The sequence below is a fragment of the Anomaloglossus baeobatrachus genome, chromosome 6 (genome assembly GCF_048569485.1).
Source record: "Anomaloglossus baeobatrachus isolate aAnoBae1 chromosome 6, aAnoBae1.hap1, whole genome shotgun sequence".
Lineage (NCBI taxonomy): Eukaryota > Metazoa > Chordata > Amphibia > Anura > Aromobatidae > Anomaloglossus > Anomaloglossus baeobatrachus.
In genome coordinates this window covers 252,940,314-252,963,267 of record NC_134358.1, presented here as the reverse complement: position 1 = coordinate 252,963,267, position 22,954 = coordinate 252,940,314, and the positions used below count along the sequence as shown (strand labels likewise).

Below are 22,954 nucleotides of genomic sequence, written 5' to 3'. Positions count from 1 at the left end.
GGCCGCGCTTGTAACTTTAGTCCCCGGCTTCTGCGGCCTAGTACCGCATACTCCCGCCCCCGGGCCTGCCAGTCAGGGGAAGGGAGGGACGCTGCACTGGACGTCAGCGCTGAGGGCTGGAGTATACTTTGTATCCTCCTCCCCCCTCACTCAGCACAGTGGGGCACCAGATTCCCGCACTTTCTAGGGCACGCCCACGGCCTCCTCCTCCTCACAGAACGCCGACAGCCATTCCTGTCAGCACCTCTGACGCTGGAGAGGAGAGACAACACGGCTCTGGGAGGCCCAGGCAGGGATCTGGTGGTCACACAACCGCTTTGAGCGGTCGGTAAGCCGCACCTGTTAAGTGCTGGCCCCCCTGGGCGCTGAAGTGTATATATATATATATGCTTATATGCTATACATTTACTCTGTACAGTCGCACTGTTGGTTTTTGGCTATATACCCTCCTGGTTTGTACTCAGAGGGGACAACAGCACGTCGTCCGCAAAAAGCAAGGGTGCCAAAGCACAGGCTTACTTTGCAACCTGTACCTCATGTGCGGCTATGCTACCGGCAGGTTCCACCTACCCTCATTGTGTGCAATGCTCGGTCCCTGTGGCACTTACTCAGCCGGAGCCTCTGCCACTGGTGGCCCAAGTGGAACCACCTGCTACCACTGTCCAGGTGACAGGGACGGAGTTTGCAGTATTCGCTGACAAACTTGCTGAGAGTATGGATAAATGGTCTGCTAAGATACTAGAGGCCTTGCAGTCCAGACCGGTAACACAGGCCCCGGGCACTGTTGAATCATTGACCCCAGGCCCCCCTCAGTTGGAGCAGCAAAGTGCTCCTGGGGTGACTCATAGGTCCCAAGGTGAGGTCTCTGACACGGACCGCAGTCCCAGACCGCCTAAGCGGGCTCGCTGGGAGCCCCCCTCGACCTCATCACACTGCTCAGGGTCTCAGCAGGAGGACTCTCTAGAGGATGAAGCGGAGGTGGCAGATCAGGATTCTGATCCTGAGGCCGCTCTCAACCTAGATACACCTGAAGGGGACGCCATAGTGAATGACCTTATAGCGTCCATCAATCAGGTGTTGGATCTTTCTCCCCCAGCTCCTCCAATTGAGGAGTCAGCTTCTCAGCAGGAGAAATTCCGTTTTAGGTTTCCCAAGCGTACAATGAGTACGTTTCTGGATCACTCCGACTTCAGAGAGGCAGTCCAGAAGCACCGAGCTTGTCCAGATAAGCGCTTTTCTAAGCGCCTTAAGGACACACGTTATCCCTTTCCCCCTGATGTTGTCAAGGGCTGGGCTCAGTGTCCCAAGGTGGATCCTCCAGTCTCCAGACTGGCGGCTAGATCCATAGTTGCAGTGGAAGATGGGGCTTCACTCAAAGATGCCACTGACAGACAGATGGAGCTCTGGTTAAAATCCATCTATGAAGCTATCGGCGCGTCTTTTGCTCCAGCATTCGCAGCCGTATGGGCACTCCAAGCTATCTCAGCTTGTCACGCGCAGATTAATGCAGTCACACGTGCCTCTGCTCCGCAGGTGGTGTCATTAACCTCTCAGGCGTCGGCGTTTGCGTCCTACGCCATTAATGCTGTCCTGGACTCTGCGAGCCGTACGGCGGTAGCATCCGCCAATTCGGTGGCAGTCCGCAGGGCCATGTGGCTACGTGAATGGAAGGCAGACTCTGCTTCCAAAAAGTTCTTAACCGGTTTGCCATTTTCTGGCGACCGCCTGTTTGGTGAGCGATTGGATGAAATCATTAAACAATCCAAGGGAAAGGACTCATCCTTACCCCAGTCCAAACCAAACAGACCTCAACAACGGAAGGTACAATCGAGCTTTCGGTCCTTTCGGCCCGCGGGCAGGTCTCAATTCTCCTCGTCCAACAGGCCGCAGAAGGATCAGAGGAACTCCGATTCATGGCGGTCTAAGTCACGTCCTAAAAAGACCGCCGGAGGAACCGCTCCCAAGGCGGCCTCCTCATGACTTTCGGCCTCTTCACACCGCATCCTCGGTCGGTGGCAGGCTCTCCCGCTTTTGCCACGCCTGGCTGCCACAGGTACAAGACCGTTGGGTGAGAGACGTTCTGTCTCACGGTTACAGGATAGAGTTCAGCTCTCGTCCTCTGACTCGATTCTTCAGAACATCTCCGCCCCCCCGAGCGAGCCGATGCTCTTCTGCAGGCGGTGTGCACTCTGAAGGCAGAAGGAGTGGTGATCCCTGTTCCTCTTCAGCAACAGGGTCACGGTTTTTACTCCAACTTGTTTGTGGTGCCAAAAAAGGACGGTTCTTTCCGTCCTGTTCTGGACCTAAAACTGCTCAACAAACACGTAAAAACCAGGCGGTTCCGGATGGAATCGCTCCGCTCCGTCATCGCCTCAATGTCCCAAGGAGATTTCCTAGCATCAATCGACATCAAAGATGCTTATCTCCACGTACCGATTGCGCCAGAGCATCAGCGCTTCCTGCGTTTCGCCATAGGGGACGAACACCTTCAGTTCGTGGCACTGCCTTTCGGCCTGGCGACAGCCCCACGGGTCTTCACCAAGGTCATGGCAACAGTGGTCGCAGTCCTACACTCTCAGGGTCACTCGGTGATCCCTTACTTAGACGATCTGCTTGTCAAGGCACCCTCTCGAGTGGCATGCCAACACAGCCTGAACGTTGCTCTGGAGACTCTCCAGAGATTCGGGTGGATCATCAATTTCCCAATCATTGACATATATCTAGGCATGGAGTTTCATACTCTTTCAGCGATAGTGAAGCTTCCGCTGGACAAACAGCGTTCACTACAGACAGGGGTGCAATCTCTCCTTCAAGGTCAGTCACACCCCTTGAGGCGCCTCATGCACTTCCTAGGGAAGATGGTGGCAGCAATGGAGGCAGTTCCTTTTGCGCAGTTTCATCTGCGTCCTCTTCAATGGGACATTCTCCGCAAATGGGACAGGAAGTCGACGTCCCTCGACAGGAACGTCTCCCTTTCTCAGTCAGCCAAAGCCTCCCTTCGGTGGTGGCTTCTTCCCACTTCATTGTCGAAGGGGAAATCCTTCCTTCCCCCATCCTGGGCGGTGGTCACGACGGACGCGAGTCTGTCAGGGTGGAGAGCGGTCTTTCTCCACCACAGGGCTCAGGGTACCTGGACTCAGCCAGAGTCCTCCCTTCAGATCAATGTTCTGGAGATAAGGGCAGTGTATCTTGCCCTAAAAGCATTCCAGCCGTGGCTGGAAGGCAAGCAGATCCGAGTTCAGTCGGACAACTCCACCGCGGTGGCATACATCAACCACCAAGGCGGAACACGCAGTCGGCAAGCCTTCCAGGAAGTCCGGCGGATTCTGCTGTGGGCGGAAGCCACAGCCTCCACCATATCCGCAGTTCACATCCCGGGCGTAGAAAACTGGGAAGCAGACTTTCTCAGTCGCCAGGGCATGGACGCAGGGGAATGGTCCCTTCACCCGGACGTGTTTCAAGAGATCTGTTGCCGCTGGGGGATGCCGGACGTCGACCTAATGGCGTCCCGGCACAACAACAAGGTCCCGGCATTCATGGCACGGTCTCACGATCACAGAGCTCTGGCGGCAGACGTCTTAGTTCAGGATTGGTCACAGTTTCAACTGCCTTATGTGTTTCCTCCTCTGGCACTGCTTCCCAGAGTGTTACGCAAGATCAGGTCCGACTGCCGCCGCGCCATTCTCGTCGCTCCAGACTGGCCGAGGAGGTCGTGGTACCCGGATCTGTGGCATCTCACGGTGGGTCAACCGTGGTCATTACCAGACCGACCAGACTTGCTGTCTCAAGGGCCGTTTTTCCATCTGAATTCTGCGGCCCTCAACCTGACTGTGTGGCCATTGAGTCCTGGATCCTAGCGTCTTCAGGGTTATCTCAAGAGGTCATTGCCACTATGAGACAGGCCAGGAAACCAACGTCCGCCAAGATCTACCACAGGACGTGGAGGATATTCTTATCCTGGTGCTCTGATCAGGGTTTTACTCCCTGGCCATTTGCCTTGCCCACTTTTCTTTCCTTCCTTCAATCCGGATTGGAAAAGGGTTTGTCGCTCGGCTCCCTTAAGGGACAAGTCTCAGCGCTCTCTGTGTTTTTTCAGACGCGCCTAGCCAGACTTCCTCAAGTACGCACGTTCCTGCAGGGGGTTTGTCACATAGTCCCTCCTTACAAGCGTCCGTTAGAACCCTGGGATCTGAACAGGGTTCTGATGGCTCTTCAGAAACCACCTTTCGAGCCTATGAAGGATATTTCTCTTTCACGCCTTTCGCAGAAAGTGGTCTTCCTAGTAGCAGTCACATCACTTTGGAGAGTGTCTGAGCTAGCAGCGCTGTCATGCAAAGCTCCTTTCCTGGTGTTTCACCAGGACAAGGTGGTTCTGCGTCCGGTTCCGGAATTTCTCCCTAAGGTGGTATCCCCCTTTCATCTCAATCAGGATATCTCCTTACCTTCTTTTTGTCCTCATCCAGTTCACCAATGTGAAAAGGATTTGCACTTGTTAGATCTGGTGAGAGCACTCAGACTCTACATTTCCCGTACGGCGCCCCTGCGCTGCTCGGATGCACTCTTTGTCCTTGTCGCTGGTCAGCGTAAAGGGTCACAGGCTTCCAAATCAACCCTGGCTCGGTGGATCAAGGAACCAATTCTCGAAGCCTACCGTTCTTCTGGGCTTCCGGTTCCCTCAGGGCTGAAGGCCCATTCTACCAGAGCCGTGGGTGCGTCCTGGGCTTTGCGGCACCAGGCTACGGCTCAGCAGGTGTGTCAGGCGGCTACCTGGTCGAGTCTGCACACTTTCACGAAACACTATCAGGTGCATACCTATGCTTCGGCAGATGCCAGCCTAGGTAGGCGAGTCCTTCAGGCGGCGGTTGCCCACCTGTAGGAAGGGGCCGTTTTACGGCTCTATTACGAGGTATTATTTTACCCACCCAGGGACTGCTTTTGGACGTCCCAATTGTCTGGGTCTCCCAATGGAGCGACAAAGAAGAAGGGAATTTTGTTTACTTACCGTAAATTCCTTTTCTTCTAGCTCCAATTGGGAGACCCAGCACCCGCCCCTGTTCCCTTCGGGCTGTTGTTTTTTTGTGTACACATGTTGTTCATGTTGAATGGTTTTCAGTTTTCCGAATATCCTTCGGATTGAATTTACTTTAAACCAATTTATAAATTTCCTCCTTACTGCTTTTGCACCAAAACTGAGGAGCCCGTGATGCACGGGGGGGTGTATAGGCAGAAGGGGAGGGGCTTTACACTTTTAAGTGTAATACTTTGTGTGGCCTCCGGAGGCAGAAGCTATACACCCAATTGTCTGGGTCTCCCAATTGGAGCTAGAAGAAAAGGAATTTACGGTAAGTAAACAAAATTCCCTTCTTTGTGTGACAGAACTCTCTAGTTCAAGGGCATCAGAGTGTCAAAATTGCAAAATTTGCCAAATTTCTGATATTTTCTCAACTAAATACAAAAAATATCCTAAATTTACCACGAAGATGAAATACAATATGTCACAAAAAAAACAAAACATTCTCAGAATCACTGTGATCCATGATGCGTTCCAGACGTCATCTAGTGACACTGGGCAGAATTGAAAAAAAAAATGGCCTGGTCAGTAAGGTGAAAACCAGGCTTAGGGATGAAGGGGTTAATTTACAATGTGCACATTCAAATAAAACAAGTAAAACCATTGCTTGAACAGGTCTGGTACTTGCAACTGTCTTGTAGTCAGGGGACAACAGTATAATATGATTTTATTCCCTCAAGCCATTGCCTGGTGGTAAATACATGTATCTATATTTCTTTTCAGCACAGCAATCACATCTGGAAGAATACAAGTTAACGGAGTCAATCTTCATTATCAGCGAACAGGATGTGGAGATCATGCGGTTCTGTTACTTCCTGGTGCTCTAGGTGTGAATTTACCAAATGAAGCACATGGTTGCATGTGTGTGATGTAAAGGGTATTATACTGTACTCAGTTCAGTTCTAGATTGACTGCTTCATTTAAAGAAGGATAGTGTACAAGATCTGAGGTTTGTTTTCTAACATTTAGCTTTTGGCTTATAGTTTATTTACACTATAAGGATACTTTCACACTGGTGTATAAAACTTACAAGTGCAATGTGAGGAAAAAAAACAAAACACATTGCACTCGTACCAATGTTAGTCAATGAGGCAGAGCAGATCTGCAAGTTCTTCCTCAGCTCAATTCGAAGTGAAGAAAAAAAAAATTGCAGCATGCTGGGATTGCACTCGTGTATCGGACACGACTCTTTAGTGGTTGCGAGGAAAAACGGATGCCACACCCATGTTACTTTACAATTCTGTAGCATAGACTGCTGTAAATGGTTTTTTAAAGGGAACCTGTCACCACTTTTTTGGCCTATAAGCTGCGGACACCATCACCGTTCTCTTATATACAGCATTCTAACATGCTGTATATAAGAGCCCAGGCTGGGGGTATAACATACAAAACACTTTATAATACTTACCGAACGGTCGCTCGGTTGGCCATATGGGCGTCTCCATTCTCCGGTGCTGGCGCCTACTCTTTCGGCCATCTTCATCCTCTTTCTGAAGCCTGGGTGCATGACACGGCTACGTCATACACACTCGCCGGTCCTGTACAGGCACACTACAATACTTTGTTCTGCCCTGCTCAGGGCAGAACAAAGTGCGCCTGCTCAGGACCTTAATGCCAGCGAGTGTATATGACATTGGACCCGTCATGCACTGCGGTTAGAGAATAAGGAGCACAAAGATGGCCAAAAGAGGCGGTGCCAGCACCGGACACACCCATAAGGCCCACAGCGCGACCGTTAGGTAAGTATTATAGTGTTTTTTTTATGTTATACCCCCGGCCTGGGCTCTTATGTACAGCATGTTAGAATGCTGTATATAAGAGAACAGTGATGGTGGCCGCAGCTTACAGGCCGAAAAAGTGTTGACAGTTTCCCTTTAAATGATTGTTCAATAATAGCTGCTGAGAAAAAAAAAACATTGCATACGGATGCTAGATGAGAAAAAAAAAATCTCACATGACAGGCGGAATATGACAGTATCGCTCTGATCAGGAGAAGCTATTGGATTGTGCAGCCATAGAGTCCCTTAGGGGAACTAGTAAAAAAGAATAAAAAATGTAAAAAAAAAGTTTAAAATATGAAAAAAATCACCCCCCCCTTTTTTTAATCCATTGAAAATACAATAAGGGTATGTTCTTACGCTGCAGTTTTGTAACCACAAAAATGCATCTTATGGCAAAAAAACGCGCGTTTTTGGTGCATTTTCTGACCATGTATTTTTTTTTTTTTTTTTTTAACACTAATGGGTGAAAAACGGAAAAAGAATTGACATGATGCATTATTGCGGTCACCACAAAAATGTAGCCCTAATAAAAGCAACAAGCACACAGCAAATCTTAAATCTCATATACTTTGCTGGGGAAGGAAAAGCATGCAGTTTGTTAAAGGGAACCTGTCATCAGAAATGTAGCTATAAACCTAAAAGTTTCCCCTTCTGCAGCTCCTGGGCTGCATTCTAGAATGGTTCCTCTAGTTTTTCTGGCCCGTTTTATACCAAAATAAACACTTTATAAAGTTGTACCTTTTCGTATATGTAAATTTCGTAAATTATCCATGGGGGCGGGCTGTCTGGTGTCCGTTACTGTTCTCCTGCCGATTTACGCCGCCCCCGAACGCTGAATTTCAAACCTCAGGACGCCGCGCCCGAGGTCCCGCGCATGCGCTGTGCGACTGTAGCGGGACTGTGCACTGCGTGCATGTGTGACCGCTGGTGACGTTTTGCGCAGGCACGAGGTTATGGGTGGTGATGTGAGTGTCATCAGCAAGTGCCGCCAATAACCTCATGACCGCACTTTCCCCTCTTCCTCTAGCGTTCTGCGCCGGCCAAATGACCAGACGTCACCTCCTTCCCATCGTACCCTGCAGCAGGAAATAGATGGGAGGAGCGGAGCAGCACAGCACAGGAGAAGCGGAGAGGATCTGAACTACGTACAGAGGGGAGAGCGTGGCCACGAGTGTATGGGCGGACACTTGCGATGCAATCACAGCACCGCCCATACTCTCGTGCCTGCGACCACGTCACCAGGTGTCCTGGTGTGCACGGGACCTCGGGCGCAGTGGGCGGCGTCCTGAGGGATGATTTGGAGCGTGGGGGGACGGCGTAAGGGACAGCAACGAACACCAGACGGCCCACCCCCATGGAGAATTTACAAGATTTTCATACCAAAAGGTATAACTTTATAAAGTATTTATTTTGTTTAAAAGGGGGCACAAAAAGTATAGAAACCTTACTAGAATGCAGCCCAGGAGCTGCAGAGGGGGAAACATTTAGGTTGAAAGCCAAATTTCTGATGACAGGTTCCCTTTAACTAAAAGGTCACCACAACCTGCACCAAAAACGTATCAAAAACTGCGTGTGCGCATGGATTATAATAATAAAACAAATACACATATTTGGTATCGCCGCGTTCAGAAATGTCCAATCTATCAAAATATAAAATCAATTCATCTGTTCGGTACACGGCATAGCAAGAAAAAATTTCAAAACACCAAATTTAAGGGTTTTTTTGGTCGTTGCAACATTGCAATAACAAGCGATCAAAACATTGCATCTACGCAAAATTAGTATAATTAAAAACGCCAGCTCAAGACATAAAAAATAAGCCATCACAGAGCCCCAGATCCCGAAAAATGAGAACTTATACGGATCTCAGAAAATGGCGACAAAAGCACCATTTTTTTTTTATTTTATTTTACAAACTTCTGAATTTTTTTTCACAGCTAAATAAAAGTATACATGTTTGGTATCTATAAACTCGTATGGACCTGGGGAATTGTACTGCCAGGAAAGTTTTTCAAAATGGTGAACATGGTAAAACAATAAACTCCAAAAATAATTGTGTAGTTGCACCACACTTGGAATTGTGTTCCCATTTTCCAGTACAATATGGGGAAGAATGAACGGTGTCGTTCAAATGTGCAATTGTACTTCATAGAAACAAGCCTCCATATGGCTATATTGACAGGAAAATAAAGTTATGACTCTTAAGGCTGCTTTACACGCAGCGACATCGCTGGCGAAAGCACCCGTCCCCGACGTTTGTGCGTCACGGGCAAATCGCTGTCCGTGGCGCACAACATCGCTAGGACCCGTCACACAAACTTACCTGCTCTCGACGTCGCTGTGGTCGGCGAACCGCCTTCTTTCTCAGGGGGCGGTTCGTGCGGCGTCACACGGCAGCCGTCCAATAGAAGCGGAGGGGCGGAGAGCAGCCGAAAGAAAGTGACACCCACCTCGTTGCCGGAGGACGCAGGTAAGGTGTTGTTCCTCGGGTGTCACACGTAGCGATGTGTGCTGCCTCAGGAACGACAAACAATCTGCGACAGCAACGATATTTGGGATTAGAACGACGTATCAACGATTAGGTAAGTAATTTTGATCGCTAGCGGTCGTTCGTATGTTTCACACACAAAGACGTCGCTAAGGAGGCCGCATGTGCGTCACAAATTCCGTGACACCAACGACATCTCGTTAGCGATGTCATTGCGTGTAAAGCCACCTTTAGAAGAAGGGGAGGAAAAAATGGAAAATCACCCAGGGGTGAAGGAGTTAATGAGGAATTAATGGTATCCCTGATAATGTTATGTCATTGGATTTGCTTGTATAAATACTATAGATTTTGTACATTTTGTGTACCCATTCCTGGTTTTGGCTTACAGAAAACTCACCAAATACTCATCATGGACAAATAGCCTGATGTTCTGAAACAAACCTCTGAGGCTTTCATATAACAGCTGCAGTTATGCAGAGGATAAATTACACACAATTAGTCTCAATTTACTAATTCGGCGACTTCTGGAGGTAATTGGTCACTCAGGATTTTATGGGTATCAGACTACAGGGGGTGAATATAAGTACACATCACAATTTTCAGATTTTTATTTTTAAAATATTTTTTAAAACTTATTTCCTTTTAAACTGCACAAATATTTGCTACTTTTGTTGGTATATCACTTAAAATGCCATTAAAATATATTTACGTTTGTGGTCGTAACGTGAAAATATATATGAAAAAGTTCAGGGGTATGAATACTTTTCAAGGCACTAACTTTTAGGCATTAGGAAACATAAGAGGGTTTTCTTAAACCCAAGGCAGAAATATATTTGAGAGCAAAGGAAACTAAAAAGGAAGGGAGTTGTAAGGCTTCTTCCATCCGGATAAACTTCTGCATGAACAACTTCACGTGTATTTCTAGCATTAAAATGGTATTCCCATCAAAGACATCTATATATTCTATAAGTGTTTGATAAATGTAGGTCTCATCTCTGGGAACCACACCTTTGTTAACATTAGGGGTTTTCTGAGCTGTGTCGTTAATGGTACGATGGATGCCTTATCCAGGCAAATTCACTCCATTTACATTCATGTCTATATTTACATCTATGTAAATCCAACCTTTTTTTCTCATTTTACTTCTATGCTGCATTTTTTTTTTTCTTCACATCTGCTTTTAAACTGAAGGAGATACTCTTAACTTGTATCCATTGACAACGAAGTACAACTTGTGTCTTCCATTTTATATAAATCCCCATAGACTTTAATGGCTGAGTTTAATACGCAATATGGATGACTATTGGACATGCTCTGAGGCTCATGGTCCTTGACACATAGATTAATTTTCTTTATCGTTCCTTTGGGAGACCCAGACCATGGGTGTTTAGCTTCTGCCTCCGGAGGACGCACAAAGTACTACACTTAAAAGTGTAGCTCCTCCCTCTGAGCTTATACACCCCCTGGTGAGCAGACTCAGCCAGTTTATCGCTTTGTGTTCAGGAGGCATACATCCACACATGCATTCTCATATGCTTTTTTCCTTTTGGAATGAGTTTGAAGATCTGCGGGTCCACGTCTGGACCCCCGGCATGTCCCTTCTCACCCCACTGTGTCGGCAGTGTTGTAAGGTTGATTTCCTAGGCTGGAGCCTTACATGCCGTGCTCCTTCACCATCCCTCCTGGGCTCTGGCTTGAAGTGGGAGCCAGCACGGTCTCCATGACTGGCAGGAGACCGGTCTCCATCTGCAGCCCTTCAGGACCCTGCTGGACCGGAGCACTCATCCCCAGGGACCTGGCCCTGCGTCTCAGCAGCTAAGTACCTGAGACGTTTATATTTGGGGGTCCCTGTGCTTTATTGTTTGGGGTGAGTGTGCTTATTGTATTTACTGACATTTCCGGCGGGTTCTCTAGCTGTCGCCCGCGAACCGCGCCGATGGTGCCTGCGCGTCGGCCTCGCCGCTCAAATTTAGGCCCCGGCTTCGCCGGAGGCCTAGTTTCGTTTCACTACCCTCGCATGTCACGCATGTCACTCCCCACTGCTGTGCGTGTCTTCTCCCCTGTAGGTCTCTATGGCCCTCCAGATCCCGCTCTTCATGCAAGTCCCGCCCCCTCTCTTCGCTCCGGCGGCCATTTTCTCAGAGTTCACTCAGCGCTGGTCTGCGTTCTGCATCCCTGCTGAGGTGCTGTGTTTGGGGGTCCGGGCTTCGGGATCTGGAGGGCACACAACACCGCTCCAGCGGTCTGGTAAGCCACAACCGGTCTCTGGTTGTGGACCTCTGTATATACTCTCTGGGGTTCATTCTCTGGCAGGACCAGAAATCCAACTGGCGCCCAAAAGCGCATCCACAGAAGACCGCAGGAGGTGCTGCCACTAAGGCAGCCTCCTCGTGACTATCTGCCCGCTCCAGCATCGTCCTTAGTCGGTGGCAGGCTCTCCCACTTTGGCGACGCTTGGTTTCAACACGTCTCCGATCAGTGGGTGAGAGATATCATCTCCCACGGCTACAGGATAGAATTCTCTTCCAGCCCGCCAAACAGATTTTTTCTCTCAACTCCCCCCTGCTCGAAGGCCGCCGCCTTCTCTCAGGCCGTGGCATCCTTGCAGGCCAACGGAGTAATTGTTCCGGTTCCCGCCCGGGAACGGTTCAGAGGTTTCTACTCAAATCTCTTCCTAGTCCCCAAAAAGGACGGTACTTTCCGGCCCATCCTGGATCTCAAGCTTCTCAACAAGCATGTTCAGGTGCGGCACTTTCGCATGGAGTCTCTGCGATCAGTCATTGCCTCAATGACCCAAGGGGATTTCCTGGCGTCCATCGACATCAGAGATGCCTGCATGTGCCAATTGCAGTTTCACACCAGCGTTGGCTACGTTTTGCAATCGGAGAAGAACATTTCCAATTTGTGGCTCTCCCCTTCGGGTTGGCCACAGCCCCTCGGGTATTCACCAAGGTCATGGCAGCAGTGATTGCGGTTCTGCACCTACAGGGGTTGGCAGTGATTCCTTACCTGGACGACCTTCTAGTTAAGGCTTCATCCAGCGCACACTGTCAGCGGAGTGTCTCGCTCACTCTCGCCACTCTAGCCCAATTCGGGTGGCTGGTCAATCTACCCAAATCCACTCTGACTCCGACCCAGACTCTCACGTACCTAGGGATGCAGTTCGAGACTTTGCCGACACTTGTGAAGTTGCCCTTAGTCAAACAGCAGTCCCTCCAACTGGCGGTGCGCTCTCTGCTGAGGCTCCGCCGTTATACCCTCAGGCGTCTGATGCAGGTGCTGGGTCAAATGGTAGCGTCAATGGAGGCTGTTCCCTTTGCCCAGTTCCATCTGCGCTCCCTGCAGCTGGACATTCTCCGCTGTTGGGACAAGCGGCCTTCCTCCTTACACAGGTTAGTGGCTCTGTCGCCACAGACCAGGAGCTCTCTTCAGTGGTGGCTTCGGCCCCTCTCTCTGTCCCAGGGGCGCTACTTCCTGGCCCCGTCCTGGGTGATCCTCACCACGGATGCCAGTCTATCCGGCTGGGGAGCGGTATGTCTCCACCAGAGCGCAGGGCACTTGGACTCCGTCCGAGTCAGCCCTTTCAATCAATGTGCTGGAAACCAGAGCTGTGCTTCTAGCTCTCCTAGCTTTTCATCACCTGTTGGCGGGCAGGCACATTCAAGTCCAGTCAGACAACGCGACAGCGGTTGCCTACATCAATCACCAAGGCGGGACATGCAGCCGCCTGGCAATGTTGGAGGTACAATGCATCCTTCAATGGGTGGAGGACTCCAAGTCCACCATATCCACAGTCCACATCCCAGGCGTGGAAAACTGGGAGGCAGATTATCTCAGCCGTCAAACCGTGGACGGTGGCGAGTGGTCCCTGCACCCGGCAGTGTTTCAGTCAATCTGCCGCAAATGGGGCACTCCGGACGTGGACCTAATGGCATCCCGTCACAACAACAAAGTTCCTGTTTACGTGGCTCGCTCCCACGATCCTCAGGCATTCGCCGCGGACGCTCTGGTTCAAGACTGGTCCCAGTTTCGTCTGTCCTACGTGTTTCCCCCTCTAGCTCTCTTGCCCAGAGTCCTGCGCAAGATCAGAATGGAGGGCCGTCGAGTCATCCTCATTGCACCGGACTGGCCCAGGCGAGCTTGGTATCCAGACCTGCTCCATCTGTCCGTGGAGATGCTGTGGCATCTCCCGGACCGTCCAGACCTACTCTCGCAAGGTCCGTTTTTCCACCTGAATTCTGCGGCTCTCAAATTGACGGCGTGGCTCTTGAGTCCTGGATTTTGACGGCTTCTGGTATTCCTCCTGAAGTCATCTCCACTATGACTCGGGCCCGTAAGTCTTCCTCCGCTAAGATCTATCACAGGACTTGGAGAATTTTCCTGTCCTGGTGTCGCTCTACCGACCATCCTCCTTGGCCTTTCTCCTTGCCGACCCTTCTGTCTTTTCTACAGTCCGGTCTGCAGCTAGGACTGTCCCTCAACTCTCTCAAGGGACAAGTCTCAGCTCTGTCAGTTCTGTTCCAGCGGCGTCTCGCTCGGCTGGCTCAGGTCCGCACCTTCATGCAGGGCGTGTCTCACATCATTCCGCCTTACCGGCGGCCCTTGGATCCCTGGGACCTTAATTTGGTTCTCACGGTTTTGCAGAAACCCCCCTTTGAGCCTCTTAAGGAAGTTTCTTTGTATCGTCTTTCACAGAAAGTGGCCTTTCTGGTGGCCATAACTTCCCTCAGGAGAGTCTCTGATTTGGCTGCGCTCTCTTCGGAGTCACCTTTTTTGTTTTTTCATCAAGACAAGGTGGTTCTCCGTCCGACTCCAGACTTTCTTCCTAAGGTGGTCTCTCTTTTCCACCTTAACCAGGACATTACCCTACCTTCCTTTTGTCCGGCTCCTGTTCATCGCTTTGAAAAAGCGCTGCATACTCTGGATCTGGTGCGTGCTCTCCAGATCTATGTGTCTCGCACCGCTGCACTTAGGCGGTGCACTTCTTCTCTTTATGTGCTAACCACAGGCCGGCGCAAGGGCCTCTCTGCTTCTAAGCCGACATTAGCCCGTTGGATTAGATCGACCATTTCGGACGCCTACCAGAGTACTCAGGTGCCTCCCCCGCCGGGGATCAAAGCACACTCGACCAGAGCTGTCGGTGCCTCTTGGGCTTTCAGGCACCAGGCTGCGGCTCAACAAGTCTGTCAGGCTGCCACTTGGACTAGCCTGCATACCTTTTCCAAGCACTACCAAGTGCATGCTCATGCTTTGGCAGATGCGAGCTTGGGCAGACGCATCCTTCAGGCGGCTGTCGCCCATTTGTGAAGTTAGGTTCTGCCTACTTCTTAGTTTTTTTCTGTTTATTTCCCACCCAGGGACTGCTTTGGAACGTCCCATGGTCTGGGTCTCCCAAAGGAACGATAAAGAAAAAGAGAATTTTGTTTGCTTACCGTAAATTCTTTTTCTTATAGTTCCGTATCGGGAGACCCAGCACCCTCCCTGTTGCCTGTTGGCAATTTTCTTGTTCCGCGTGTTATCACCAGCTGTTGTCGTGGACAGAATCTCCGGTTGTTCCGGCTCTTGCTCTGTTCTACTTGTGGGTGGCTATTCTCCTTCAGCTTTTGCACTAAACTGGCTGGGTCTGCTCACCAGGGGGTGTATAAGCTCAGAGGGAGGAGCTACACTTTTAAGTGTAGTACTTTGTGTGTCCTCCGGAGGCAGAAGCTAAACACCCATGGTCTGGGTCTCCCGATACGGAACTATAAGAAAAAGAATTTACGGTAAGTAAACAAAATTCTCTTTTTTAAAGTGTGTAGATTAATGAAATACTATGGGTCCTTGTGCCGTCCTAGAAAAAAGAAATCAGTTTACGGAAGTGTCACATAGGTATGTATGTAGGGTTATGGAAACTGACAATGGGATCCCTTGCTTTCAGCATAGTTGCATATCACATACAGTTAGGTCCAGAAATATTTGGACAGTGACACAATTTTCGCGAGTTGGGCTCTGCATGCCACCACATTGGATTTGAAATGAAACCTCTACAACAGAATTCAAGTGCAGATTGTAACGTTTAATTTGAAGGTTTGAACAAAAATATCTGATAGAAATTGTAGGAATTGTACACATTTCTTTACAAACACTCCACATTTTAGGAGGTCAAAAGTAATTGGACAAATAAACCAAACCCAAACAAAATATTTTTATTTTCAATATTTTGTTGCGAATCCTTTGGAGGCAATCACTGCCTTAAGTCTGGAACCCATGGACATCACCAAACGCTGGGTTTCCTCCTTCTTAATGCTTTTCCAGGCCTTTACAGCCGCAGCCTTCAGGTCTTGCTTGTTTGTGGGTCTTTCCGTCTTAAGTCTGGATTTGAGCAAGTGAAATGCATGCTCAATTGGGTTAAGATCTGGTGATTGACTTGACCATTGCAGAATGTTCCACTTTTTTGCACTCATGAACTCCTGGGTAGCTTTGGCTGTATGCTTGGGTTCATTGTCCATCTGTACTATGAAGCGCCGTCCGATCAACTTTGCGGCATTTGGCTGAATCTGGGCTGAAAGTATATCCCGGTACACTTTAGAATTCATCCGGCTACTCTTGTCTGCTGTTATGTCATCAATAAACACAAGTGACCCAGTGCCATTGAAAGCCATGCATGCCCATGCCATCGCGTTGCCTCCACCATGTTTTACAGAGGATGTGGTGTGCCTTGGATCATGTGCCGTTCCCTTTCTTCTCCAAACTTTTTTCTTCCCATCATTCTGGTACAGGTTGATCTTTGTCTCATCTGTCCATAGAATACTTTTCCAGAACTGAGCTGGCTTCATGAGCTGTTTTTCAGCAAATTTAACTCTGGCCTGTCTATTTTTTGAATTGATGAATGGTTTGCATCTAGATGTGAACCCTTTGTATTTACTTTCATGGAGTCTTCTCTTTACTGTTGACTTAGAGACAGATACACCTACTTCACTGAGAGTGTTCTGGACTTCAGTTGATGTTGTGAACGGGTTCTTCTTCACCAAAGAAAGTATGCGGCGATCATCCACCACTGTTATCATCCGTGCACGCCCAGGCCTTTTTGAGTTCCCAAGCTCACCAGTCAATTCCTTTTTTCTCAGAATGTACCCGACTGTTGATTTTGCTACTCCAAGCATGTCTGCTATCTCTCTGATGGATTTTTTCTTTTTTTCAGCCTCAGGATGTTCTGCTTCACCTCAATTTGAGAGTTCCTTAGACCGCATGTTGTCTGGTAACAGCAACAGCTTTCAAATGCAAAACCACACACCTGTAATCAACCCCAGACCTTTTAACTACTTCATTGATTACAGGTTAACGAGAGAGACGCATTCAGAGTTAATTGCAGCCCTTAGAGTCCCTTGTCCAATTACTTTTGGTCCCTTGAAAAAGAGGAGGCTATGCATTACAGAGCTATGATTCCTAAACCCTTTCTCCGATTTGGATGTGAAAACTCTCATATTGCAGCTGGGAGTGTGCACTTTCAGATTATATATATAATTGTATTTCTGAACATGTTTTTGTAAACAGCAAAAATAACAAAACTTGTGTCACTGTCCAAATATTTCTGGCCCTGACTGTAGATGGAGCCAGAATCCATGAGATATTTATGGCATGTATCAGGCGTGCTTTGAAACTAATAAAATGGCACCTAAAATATATAAAAAAACCCCTCAAAAATATTCATTCCATTTCTTACAAGTGTTGTAAACTGCTGAAAAAATAGTTTAGGAATGAGGACTAAAAGCAGTAAAGGCATAATCTGATTGGCACTAATTAATTTTGGGACTCATTCAGGACTTGTGCGCACAGTGCAATATTTGGTCTAAATCTGCATGTCTATTCTTATGCCAGCAAAGTCAATAAGAATTCTGAAGTGCTGTGCGCACTTTGCTTATTTTTTCCTTGCAGTTATGGGTGCAGAAAAAATTTGCAGCATGTCAATATTGGTGCGTTTTTTCCCCTGCATTTTTTAGACCTTCCAGCTATTGTTTTTGTGCCTCCCCCACGTCAGTAGCAGCCGGGCTGCTTGGATCCGGACCCGCAGTGTGGCTCAAGGGATTCTCCGGACCCGGGGGTCACGCGGACACTTCAAATCAAAGGGTGACGTATTTGTGCGGGATTTGCCGTAGTCAGTCCGTGACGCCACCCACGGTGTGTGGTGAAGTATGGCACCACCGTTGCTGCTGTGGGACACCCGGGGCGATGGGATGGCAGCTGGTTGTTAAGCCCTCCGTGGGTAGGGATGGTTGCCCCGGGACTTGGTGCAGGGGACGGTGATGGCAGGGGCTGGCGCACCTGGTCAGACCAGGGAGTCTCAGCTTTTTCACGGTTAAAGAAATCAGACAAGTCCAGTGGTTAACCAAGGTGCTGGTGGCCGGCTGCCACGGCCGGGTGTACTCTGGTCCCCCACCCAGGCTGGTGGTCTGTGTCACTTTCCTCTGCACTGTGTTATGAGGTGGTGGACTTCCCGGTGTGGAACGCGGGAGTCCGCTCCCGGTACTATTGTTGGGAGCCTTACCCGCTGACGCTGACCTGTGGGATCTACCGGGCCCTGGCGGATGCCCTATCCCTCTCTGTGGGTGGTTGTCTGCTTTTGGGACTTTGGTTGGGACAGGACCTATAATTCTGCCCTCAATTGGTTAATTAGATAGGCCGTTGGTTCCGGTCCTGGCTTCAGGGTCCAAGTACTCTGTGCACGGTTTTCAGGTCAGTTCTCCGGTGTCGGTACCGGCGGGCTCCAACCCTGCCCCGGTCCACCTCTGATCTCCGGCTGCCGTCTTCCCGTCTCCTGCTATACACGGACCACCGTCTGCCACCTAGCCAATGCACCAGGGCTCCAACCCCAGCGCCTGTCAATTTCAACCTCCTACTCCTCCACTCCACTCAACTCTCTTCACTGAACTGAACTGACTGCTTTTCCTGCCCCGGGCTCTCCAGACCCCTAGATGGGCGTTCTCCATCCGCCTGGTCCCGCCCACTGGTGTGCCTGTCCTTCCCTGGGGGGTAGACCAGGGCTTCAGGTCGGCTGTGTGTAACCCTGTGAGGGAAGGTGTTGTGTGGGGGCCTAATCTGTGTGACCACCTGGCGGCGCCAGGGCGTCACAATTTCTTACAAAAATAACGCATGGCACAAAAATGCACCAAAATAGCATGTGGGTTTTTGTTTTGTTTTTTTGTCACGGTTCATTTTGTGATCTAGAATGTCTGCACCAAAAACTCTGCATGTGCACATACCCTAACAAGGTTATGCCCATGATGAGTGGTTGGGATGTACTTCATGAAAGAAACATATTACAGTAAGTGATGTATGTTTTTATGACATTTAGAGAGGGCTTGTCATTTGCTCAAAAAATTTAAATACCTTGTAAAAAAAAAAAAAGAAAACTGTGCTTCACTGATTCTGACGCTGTTTTCTATGTGTGTGTATTGCATAGACGTCTCGTGACCCAGGGAAAGTCGTAGACTATGTTTTGACAGAAAAATGTAACCCCGTGCTCTACCGTTAGTCTCTAAAATCCTGCCACCATTAAACTGAATGGAGGTGGGACCTATAGGTTATTAATAGCAACTGTCAGTGGTTGCTATAGGAACAAAATAAACTGTTTGTTGAAGCTTATGCGTGAGGTAACATGATGTCGGTGGAGAGATGGATAGAGAGATAGAAAAAGACAGACAGACGGCCCGGGCATGAGACGGCCCGGGCACGAGAGAGACGGGGAAAGAGACATAGAGATGGAGACAGACAGACTGATACAAATACAGACAGAGATAGAAATAGACAGACAGAGACATAGACACAAACAGAAAACGAAAGAGGCAGACAGACAGCAACACACAGACAGACTAGGAGAAAGACAGTTACTATCCCGGGCAACACCCGGGTACTACAGCTAGTGTATCCATAAAAATCGGATGCCCTACAGATGGTCTGTATGGCATCCTTTTTTTCTCTGACGCCTCATTGGGGGACACAGGACCATGGGTGTTATGCTGCCTATCCATAGGAGGACACTAAGTAGATGCAAAAGCATAGATCCTCCTCTGCAGTATACACCCCCTGGCCGGGCCAGGCAACCTCAGTTTTAGCTTAGTGTCTATAGGAGGCACATCTCTGCAGACTACTGCAGCAAGAATTTTTTGTTTTTAGAGGGCGATGGTTCCTTCGGGGACCGATTTTCCCAAAACCATCAACAGGTGGGAACGCGGAGTGTTGCCTCCCCGTACCACCTCCTGCGACGCTGGATCCTGGGCTGTTACTCACTGGACGACAGGTCTCATGGCACTGATTTTCCAGAGCAGATGAAAACTTCCTCAGCTCCGCACCAGCGTGACCAGACTGCCATCTCCACAGGAGTTGAGGTGAAATCATTCCGATATTTCCAGAGCAGATGAAAAACTTCCTCAGTCCTCTTGCAGGCTCTGAGTTGATATTCGCTCCGCACCAGTGTGACCAGACTGCCATCTCCACAGGAGCTGAGGTGAAAGAATTCCGATTTTTTTTTTTTTTTTTTTTTTTTTTTTTTTTTTTTTTTTTTTTTTTTCCCAGAACATTCCTCAGTCCCTCTGGCAGGCTCTGAGTTGATACACGTTCTGTGACCAGGCACAGCAGGCGTCAGAATCTGCACATTGGCTCCCTGACAGGAAACTGGAGCAAAGGTCACACTGACTGGATGCACATGGGCTGTGATTTGGCTCCCTGACAGGAAACTGGAGCAAAGGTCACACTGACTGGATGCACATGGGCTGTGATTGCAGACACTTGCAGAGCATTCCACCTGTGGTGGGGGGAGGGGACAACTCCCTGGACTAAGTGCACCCGCAGCTGCGGTACACTTATAGAGGTTTTTCTGTCCACCATTGTACAGGGCTGGAGGGGGGAAGGGGAGTCCCTTCCCACCATTTTTTTTTTGTTTATTATATTTTCTCATGCCTTCTTGTCAGAGCTAAGCCCTGCCCCCTACGACACTCGATAAGCCACGCTCCCTCACGAAAGCGCGCGTAACCCTCCTCACACAGGATCTGCAGAGCATTGCTCCCTCTTGTTGTGATCAGAGCCTGTGGGCGTCTCTCAGAGCTGGCTTCCTCCTTCCCACAGGAACTGTGATGCAGGAGGGGGAAAGGGTCATCAGGGTTCTGGATGAGTTATAGCCTCACTTACATATTAACTCTGCAGAGCATTTCTCCCTCATTACAATCAGAGTTTGTGGCTCATCAGCCAGGGGCTGCAGTCACATGTTTTATGCCCTGCACAACTACAGCAACAACTATAAGACTATTAATGTATCCTGCCACGCTGAGCTACTAGGGGATGATAGCACCTCTTCCTTCTGTGAGTCAGGTGCCTTTGCAGCCCACCACCGCAGCAACCACTGCCAGCCAAGAGCCTACGGCTCCCAGTCCCCCAGAATGGGCACAGTTCCCAGAACCTGGTGCTGGCTATGCAACATCGTCCTACACCCCTCGGGGCCCCTGGACAGAACGCAGCCTGATGACACACCTATAGAGGGTCCTTCTGATGAGAATCAGCCCTCTGCTTCACCGGTTGCAGATCAGAAAAAGGGCATGACCCCCATGGGTCTCCCTCTGGGGTTCACAGATGGGGTTCTCCCACATGTTCCGCGGTCTCTGAGGAGCCGGAGGAAGGGGAATGATGTTTGTACCGGGATGATTCCTTGGTTTCAACCTCCCCGAGCGATCAAGCTGCGATGGACTCCCTTATTGCAGCAATCTACCAAAACTCTGCATGTGGAAGATCTCCCATCCACTACTACTGACCCTGCGGTCTCCTTTAAAAGGGTGAATAAACTTCAAAAAACAAAAAAAAAGAGCTTTTTGACACCGCTTTGGTATCCGTAAACTCATGGAGTCCCGGTACCCCTTTGGCTTAGCTGTCTCTAAGGGCTGGGCCGATCCGGCCTCGGTGGACCCTCACCCGGCTTCAGCCTGCCTGAAGGACCCTCCTGTCTTTTACTTGATGGATCCTCCTTCATGGACCCGACACAGACAAGTGGAGCAGCTCGATCGCTCTGCCTCGAGGCCGCGGGTCCCTCTCCCCTTCCGTGTGGGTCGCACAGGCACCAGGACTACCAGTTTTCCTCAGACCCTCACAAATGTAACTGTTCACATTGCGGCAGCGGCGGAGTACCTCATGCAGGCCTCCCTCTGCGCTGCTACCTGCGCAGTTATTGCCGCCTCAAATACCATAGCCATCCGTAAGGCCCTCTGGTTCCGATAATGGAGAGTGGACTCTGTCTCTAAAAAGCCTCTCACAGTACTCCTTTCCAGACCGATGGTTTGCCGATCGTCTGGACAGGCTTTTTTTTTTTTATTGTCTCACGCCACGGGAGGAAAAAGAGTACCTCTCTCCCCCAACTCTAGCCCAGGATGTTTTTTACTAGACACGCAGGGCCCGACCTTCTCAGCCCTCCCCGAGTCCACCTCGTCCTGGCAGTCTAGACAAAGACCGAGAAGTCTCGTCCTTCTCCATCTGGGCCGCCGCCTCAGACCACAAATGGGTGTGATACCTTGTGTCTTCCGGTTACCACATTGAATTCTGGACCCGATCCCCTGGTCAGTCGTTTCTCTCAAACGCTCCAAAACACCACGAGGCCTTCTCAGCAATCCACTCCCTCCAAACGGCGGGGGTGATGGTACCTGTTCCGGACGGCGAGAGGTTCAAGGCTATACCTATCGTGGTCGCCAAAGAAAGGCGGGTCAGTTCGTCCCATCCTGGACCTCTAACACCTGAGCAAACGTGCACGTAAGGAGATTCAGAATGGACTTCCTAGGGTCCATTATTATCTTTATGGTCGAAGGAGAATTCCTTGCTTCCCTAGCTATCAGGGACGCGTACCTGCACATACCCATCGCTCCAGCTCACCAGAGTTTCACCGCTTCGCGGTTCAGGACTTCTTATTTTCATTTGTGGCCCTACCCTCGGCTCTGCCCAGCACCAAGGGTCTTAACTAAGGTCATAGCGGCCACCATGAGTGCCCTTTATGCCAGGAGAGTGGCTGTTCTGCCTTGCTTGGATGACCTCATCAAGGGCTCAACCAGCGTGCAGATCTCTGTGGGCACCCTATCCCGCTTAGGGCGGCTTCTGACTCCAGTCAAATCATCCCCGGTCGCGTCAAAATCAGTCACCTCCCTGGGCATGTCCCTGGACACTCTTCGGGGCTTGATATTTCTCCCTCAAGTCAAGGCGACCGCTCTACAACAAGCGGTACACTGCCTTCTACGTACTCCTGTCACTTCATACGATTCAGTATGAGAGTGCTAGGTATGATAGCGGCGGCTATAGAGGCAGTGCTGCTCGCTTAGCCACACCACCGCCCACTGCAGCTTGCGCTTCTAGCTGCCTGGGGCAAGAGCCCCTTTTCCTTGGACGATCTTTTCACCTGACACCTTCAGTCAGGTATGCGCTTTACTGGTGGCTTCAGTCCTCTTCCATATCGAGAAGGAGTTTTTCTCCCCCAAGTGGACTGGCTACTCCTGACCACGGACGCCAGCCTCTTAGTATGGGGAGCAGCGTACAGGCTCCACACTGCTTCGGGATGTTGGACACCCCAGGAGTCTTCCCTTCCCAGAAATCATCCTGAAAATCAGCGCG

General features: G+C 49.8%; 1 protein-coding gene across 1 annotated transcript in view; it reads left to right on the top strand.

The window, feature by feature from the left end:
* BPHL (biphenyl hydrolase like) overlaps nt 1-22,954 on the top strand; it is a 93,410-nt gene that overhangs the window by 4,047 nt on the left and 66,409 nt on the right. The window contains exon 2 of the mRNA XM_075316487.1: nt 5,795-5,898. Coding sequence (XP_075172602.1) covers nt 5,795-5,898 — 104 coding nt within the window. The remainder of the gene's footprint in view (nt 1-5,794; nt 5,899-22,954) is intronic.